Below are 7,362 nucleotides of genomic sequence, written 5' to 3' on the forward strand. Positions count from 1 at the left end.
AAGAAGACATAATATCTTACGAAATCTGAACTGCTTACAACTCACTTGGACATAAAAAAAATGTTTAATACCATTTCCAACACTTTGAACATAAAAGTTGAAACCTTCCATGTGATGTTAAAACTCTTAACAATTATTCTAAGATAATATTTATGTTTTGTTCTACATATAAATTTATTACCATTTCCAACACTTAAATTTCTTCTCTTAAAAGGAATTTCCATGTTTTGTTTTTCCATAAGATAAGTATACAACTTTTTATTATATAATTTTATATACTTTTAATTTAATTGCAGTTAAATTATATGTACTTTTTTAATACTTATAAATGAATTATGACGTAATTTGACCGGTTCAACCATCCCGAATAGTGAACTGATAAAACGTCAAGTCGGACTATAAAAATATCACATAACACCCTTCTTAAACCCGTATGCAGGGGCGGATCCAGGGCTCGGCCAGGGGGAGCGTCTGCACCCACTCAAGTCCATAGTTTCCTTTATAAATTTGTAATATATTAGATCTAAAGACCCAAATGACCCATCCAAAAAAATTTTAGTGACCTATTCAGAGATTTTTTAGTGTCCCAAACTTAACTTTTTAAATATTAAGCCAAAATTTTAGAGTGATTATATATGTTACAGATAAATGCAGTAATCTTTCTTCTCAAAATCAAGCAATCAAGATGTTAGCCTATTTAAACTTATTTGAATTTGTTTTATATTTGCAATTGATGTTACACATTTTAGTGCTTACAGATATATTATCACGAGCTCTACAAAGAAGAGAACAAGATATATTGGAAGTTGTTTCATTGGTGGAAACGACTAACGGACAGTTGGAAGAATATAGAGAAAATGAATTTGATCAACTTTTAGAGAAAGTACATTCATTTTGTGAAAAACATGGTATTAAAATTTTGAACATGGTCAATGACACTTATTATAGACCAAAAAGACAAAGCTATACAATCACCAATCAACATTATTATAATTTTAATTGATTCACTAGTGTTGTCGATATTTCAAGAATTTGGTGATCACTTTAATGAGATTAACACGGATTTACTTCAAACATGTTGGCTTTCAATCTGTATGATTCATTTTCCAAGTTTGATGCATCAAAGTTAATGAGATTGTGTGAGTTATATCCATATGATTTTGATAATGGGGACAAAATTGTTCTTGCATCTCAACTTGGCTTGCACATTGATATTGTGCGAAAAGATGAAAGATTTGCAAATTTGAAAGGTATTGCAGATCTTGATATGGAAACAAGGAAACATATCTTTTTTCATTTGGTTTATCGATTATTAAAGCTAACATTAGTTTTGCTTATTGCAACCGCAACGGTTGAGAGATGTTTTTCAACAGTGAAAATCATAAAGACAAATTTACGTTATCGAATTGGTGAAGATTTTTTGAATGGTTGTGTAATTTGTAGTGTTGAAAAAAAAGGACTTTTAAGTGTTACGAATAAAGCTGTAATTGACCATTTTCAAAAGATGAAATCACGTAGAGGTCAATTGTAATATGTATTTTGTTTATCTTTAATGAAATTTGTTGTTTACATTTCTATAGGTAGTTTGTTTAATGTAAATTTTTTACTCGACTCGTTTCGGTTTGACCAGACCCATTTTGGTTTGACTTGTTTTAGTTTGAATATACGAGTTTTTGGTTGAACTTTTTTTTACACCCACTGACTAATTTCTATGAATCCGCCACTGCCCGTATGGATCAAATTCTTCACTTCCTGAATATACCAATTTCTTCAACAACGGGAAGCCGGCTAGTAATCTTTCAAACAAAAAGATATAGTTTATATTTCATAGAATGAACAAGTTACATATTTATTATACGAATTGGAAATGATTTATAAATTCAAAAAAATACCAAATAATGTCAAAGAACAAAAATATTAAATACTAGTCAACCGAAAGAATGGTAACACAGGGACCACGAGGTTTACTTACTAATCACGGCGTAGACTCTATCGGGTCTTTGTATTATTCCAATCATACCCTCCAATCATACCCTCCAATCATGCATTGCCCACCCACCATTATAAACATAAACATTCATTTCCACTTTCTAATATTAGTTATATATCGTTTGTGTGCACGTACAATATGAAGTTATTTCAAGCTTACCATTTACTTCTATTATTTTCATTAACAGCAGCAAAGACAGCATCAGCAGTTCCAAGATATGCCAAGCCAGGGTGCAAAGATACTTGCGGGAACGTCCTAATTCCATACCCTTTTGGAATCGGTGCGGGTTGTTCTGTAAACAAATGGTACATCGTTCAGTGCAACTCCTCGACGCCATATCTATCTGCTTTTAAACACCTCCAAGTCTTGGGTGTAAACTTGGAAAATCAAACAGTCATTGTTAACACGCCCAAATACTCTGCTTGCCGAAATTCCGTTCCTAATAGCATGAGCATCAATCTTGATAAGAGCCCCTTCCTGTTTTCCAAATCGCACAATAAGTTTGTTTTTGAGGGGTGTGGTAATGCTGTCATGATGGGTGACGCAAGTGAAGTACTTGCCGGTTGTTCAACGAGTTGTATAAGTGACGTTGTTAGTGATAGAAACAATTGTTTTGGCATTAGTTGTTGCCAAACCGCAATTCCTTATTCTCTTCGGTACTACAACATTAGCATCACTGAGCAGAGTGGAGATGATAGATCTTGCGGGTCTGCCTTTTTGGCGGATGAAAATTCATATGTTTCAGAGGACAACAACTCTTTTGTTCCGGTTTCACTCCTTTGGACCATATCACAAGATGGCATTGATCAAGTAAGTTTTTATTACTCACTTGTTGACATTGAAGTCTTGAAATTGTCCATTTTCTTAGATTTAATTATACTTAAGAACATGTTATTAATACGTTTAACAAAGTTTATAAGCAATGAACTTGAAGTATGTGTTTTCAATAAACAAAAACAAACATATAACATGATTCACATGTATATTCTGTTGATAGTTGTGTTGGTTCAGATTTTCCTTGCATATTTTGTGGTAAATCTGATATGTGTGTTATCATATTTGAGTGTAATAAGTTCTCTTTAGAGGTGGGCATAAAGTGGTTCAGTTCGTTTACGCCCCAACTGAAGTGTTTGGTTATTGGACAGCCTTAACCAATCGGTTTTCGGGTGACTGGTTTTTTGTTTGGGTTATAGGCTGATTTACCATATGGTTGTTTACTTCCTAATTTTGGTTTACCCTTGGCATATAAGATCACAATTCAAACTTTATTCATTTATTTATAACAAATAATCTTTATTCCTTTATAAGATGACAAAGGCAAATTTTGTCAACTGATTGGGACAATAAGTATGATAAGTAGTCTTCTAAAAAAGATTGCAATATACTTTTCAAGCTTATTGATTTCCATTGTAAAATACATATAACTTTAGGCATGCTTGATAAAATAACAAGATTTCAAAATTTAATCAGGATGTAACAATTCAAAGGCTCTATTTAAACTTGTTTATGAATGAAAAATAAATGACCAGTTTAGTGATTAATAGAGCCTAAATGGCAGAATATCACCATTCTTGGTTAATTAATTATGGATGCAGACAAAGGCTCTGTTTTAACATGGATGCAATGCAAGGCCAAAAGTATCGGTTCAGTTATCGGTTAATTGATTATGCCACACACCCATCCGAACCACAATATTCAGCTAATCGGTTATGGCTAAACCAACCAAACCATCACTTGTGCGGTAAGTTTGGTTTTTGCTCACCCCATGGTTAATTTGTTTCTTGTAGGAGGATGAAAGTTTTACTCCGGCAGTAAAGCGTGAGTTCACTTCATTTGTCGTAAATGCTGACACAAAAGGTAATCATTAAAAAGAAACAAAATTATCGGAAAGTATACTATAAAAATTTTCAAGCTTACCAACAACGTATTTTGATTTCATCATCAACAGCGGCTCCAAGATACGCAAAGTTAGGGTGCGCTAATATGTGTGGGAATGTCATCATTCCATACCCTTTTGGAATTGGTGTTAATTGTTCAGTCAACAAATGGTACATCATTGACTGCAAGTCCTCGACCCCATATCTATCTGCAGTCGGCCACCTCGAAGTCTTGGGTGTAAACACCGCAAATCAAACGATAACTGTTAATACACCAAAAGTCACAGCTTGCCAAAATGCCACTCCGGTCATGAACCTTGATCTTGGGTTGAGCCCATTCCTATATTCCAAAGCACACAATAAATTTGTTTTTGAGGGGTGCGGTAATGCTATCATGATGGACCAAGGAAATCGGGTGCTAACAGGGTGCTCCACGAATTGTCACAATGCCACTCCTAGTAATGGAAACAAATGTTTTGGCACGGGTTGTTGCCAAACAACAATTCCTCATTATCTCAAGTCGTACAATGTTAATATAACAACGCAGGCTGTAAATGATAAAGGTTGCGGGTCTGCCTTTTTGGTGGATGAAACTTCATATGTTGAAGGTAGGTTTTCATATGGCAAGAGCTTGTATGTTCCAATATCACTTCTTTGGACCCTATCAGAAAGTGATATTCATAATGTAAGTTGTTACTACTCACCGGGTACACTTGAGGTAGATATTGGTAATGGTACTACAGTGATGTCTTGGAAGTGCCAAGCATTTGAGATGTATTCGGATTATTACATGCCACAAGGAAACCCTTATGTAGCTGATGGACTTAATGGTATGTGGTTCGAAGCATAATTAGTAATTACTTGATTGTATTCAATTTTTTAATATTAAACTTTTTCTTCCTCTTGTGGTTTTAGATACAGAAGAGTGTGCAAAGTGCAAGGATAGTGGAAGTTACTGCTTGTATGACACAACATATTACTATGATATTGATTATTCAATCAAATTAAAACTCAGTTGTATCGGCAACCAGCGTTTTGCCCCTGTCGATGCTAAAGCCCCTGCTAATGCCCCTACCATTGCTGAAGCCCCAAAAAATGCTAACGCCCCTAACAATGATAAAGACCCTGACAAGAATAAAGTAATCAATTCAAGAAAAGCATCCTTGGGCCTTATTCTAGGTAATATATGTTTTCTTTACCTATAACAATATATTCTGATAGAATGTTTTTGATATGTTCATTTAGATAGTAAGGCATATGAGATAGACATATGTGGAAAAGTTAGGATATCCGCCAACTTTCCATTATGTAATGGCCTTTATTTGTTCAGGTATTAGCATAAGCACCGGTGTACCTTTTATTGTGTCAACCACCTATTTATTGTACAAAGTGATCAAGAAAGAAAATGGCAGGAGACGAAGAAATAGATTTTTTAAACGAAATGGTGGTTTACTCTTAAAACAACAAGAGGCTGACCCCTCTATAGTTAATAAAACCACACTTTTCACATCTCATGAGTTGAAAAAAGCCACAGACAATTTCAGTGAGAACAAAGTTCTCGGTCGAGGAGGCCAAGGTACTGTCTATAAAGGGATTCTAGGGGATGGAAGGATTGTGGCAGTCAAGAAATCTAAAGTAGTTGACGAAAGCCAATTAGAGCAATTCATCAATGAGGTGGTTATTCTTTCACAAATCAATCACAGGAATGTTGTCAAATTATTGGGATGTTGTCTAGAGACAGAAGTTCCATTGCTAGTTTCAGAATTCATTCCAAATGGTACTTTGTATGATCGTCTTCATAGTGAGACAAATGGCGCCCCTATTTCTTTTGAAATGAGATTAAAAATAGCTACAGAGGTAGCAGGGGCACTTGCTTATTTGCATTCGGCAACTTCCCTTCAAATATATCACAGAGACATCAAAACTACTAATATACTTTTGGATGATAAATTTAAAGCCAAAGTTTCTGACTTTGGAACTTCAAGGTTTGTAGCAATTGATAAATCTCATTTGACTACCTTAGTTAAAGGTACGTTTGGCTACCTAGATCCCGAGTATTTTCAATCTAGTCAGTTCACTGAAAAGAGTGATGTTTATAGTTTTGGAGTTGTTTTAGTTGAACTCTTGACTGGAGAAAAACCGATTTCTCTAGCTAGATCTGAAGAACACAGAAGTCTGGCTACTTACTTTATGCTGTCTATGGAAGAAGGATCTGTTATGTCTATTTTAGATGCAGTGGTGATTAATGAGGGTAGTAGAGATGAGCTTCTGGTAGTGGCCAACCTTGCAATGCGATGCTTGAATCTGAATGGAAAGAATAGGCCAACTATGAAAGAGGTAGCTACTGAGTTAGAAACCATAAGAACATCACACATTGCCTCTATGGTTCAAACTAGTATGGAACAATGATATGTGAAAGGAGCCACTGATACTAACATTCGGCGATTCTCTATCAACATTCTTAAGGATTCAATTATGTCAATTTATGTTGTAAAACTATACAATATATACATGAACATACACCTTTAGTTTTCCTTAGTATTTTCATTTTTCAAGGATATCAAAATATGTTGATGTCTTAGAGTAATTCAATCGGAAGATAATTGTATAATTTATTATCTATAGGTTTTTACTTTTGTATGTTTCTTTTGAAGATTTATTTTCTTGTTTAAACTCTTGCAAGAGTTCGAAGGAAAGTTTCCAAAGTTAAAGGTGTAAATAATGGAAGTCTCATTTTGTTGAATCAAATGAGCCATCTCTCTATTCTGGATTCAAATGGCAGGCCTGCTATCCATCAATATTGTAGGTGATCTTACGAGGCAACAATCAACTTGACTTGATAAGTATTGATATTATCTCTGGTTGTTTGAATCATCGACTTCAATCATTCAACTTGTTCATTTCACTTTGTTTGTTCTTGTAGTTTTTAGGTTTATATTCAATGAAATTACTGATTTTGACATGAGATCATACCCATGAGGTCAAATATTGTTTGTCTTCTTCATTTCATTCTATCGAAGATGATTGGTTCGTTTAATTAGAAGGTTCTGGATTGTTTATATCCAACTGAAATTTTGAATCAGACTAATTCTTTAAATAAATAAAGTTGAAAAAGTGGTTTGATAGATTTTCTTAATATTCCCTTGTTGCTATTCTGGTGCATTTATCTGTAGCCTGCTTTGATTGATACTTTGACCCGCTTGTTCTTGATTTGTGACCAGCTGTTGTTCGCAACAGTATTGATTATGTTTGATATTATATTCTTGGTTCTTAACCCACTCATATTCGAGACACTACTTGTGTTCGATGTTATATTCACATTCCTCACTTGTTGTGGAGTCAAGAACCTTACGGAATCTTCTGAGTTATAAAAACACCATGTGGGTCAACATTGTTAGGATCAAACATACACACGAAACTGAACACACACACGAAAGCAATAAACTAACACGAGGATTTAACGTGGTTCGATCTAAACTGACCTACGTTCACGGG

General features: G+C 34.5%; 1 protein-coding gene across 1 annotated transcript; it reads left to right on the plus strand.

Annotated features, from left to right (window-relative positions):
• Nucleotides 1-2,044: 2,044 nt before the first annotated feature.
• LOC143542089 (wall-associated receptor kinase-like 1) lies at nucleotides 2,045-6,597 on the plus strand. Its single transcript, XM_077034753.1, has 5 exons — nucleotides 2,045-2,800; nucleotides 3,778-3,847; nucleotides 3,939-4,697; nucleotides 4,783-5,046; nucleotides 5,198-6,597. The coding sequence occupies exons 1-5, from the start codon at nucleotides 2,129-2,131 to the stop codon at nucleotides 6,274-6,276; spliced, it is 2,844 nt and encodes a 947-aa protein (XP_076890868.1). The 5' UTR covers nucleotides 2,045-2,128; the 3' UTR covers nucleotides 6,277-6,597.
• The last annotated feature ends 765 nt before the right edge of the window (nucleotides 6,598-7,362 follow it).

This window comes from Bidens hawaiensis, unplaced genomic scaffold (genome assembly GCF_021521415.1).
Source record: "Bidens hawaiensis isolate Kalapana, Puna unplaced genomic scaffold, B.hawaiensis_p1.1 tig00012747_1, whole genome shotgun sequence".
In the NCBI taxonomy this organism is placed as follows: domain Eukaryota; kingdom Viridiplantae; phylum Streptophyta; class Magnoliopsida; order Asterales; family Asteraceae; genus Bidens; species Bidens hawaiensis.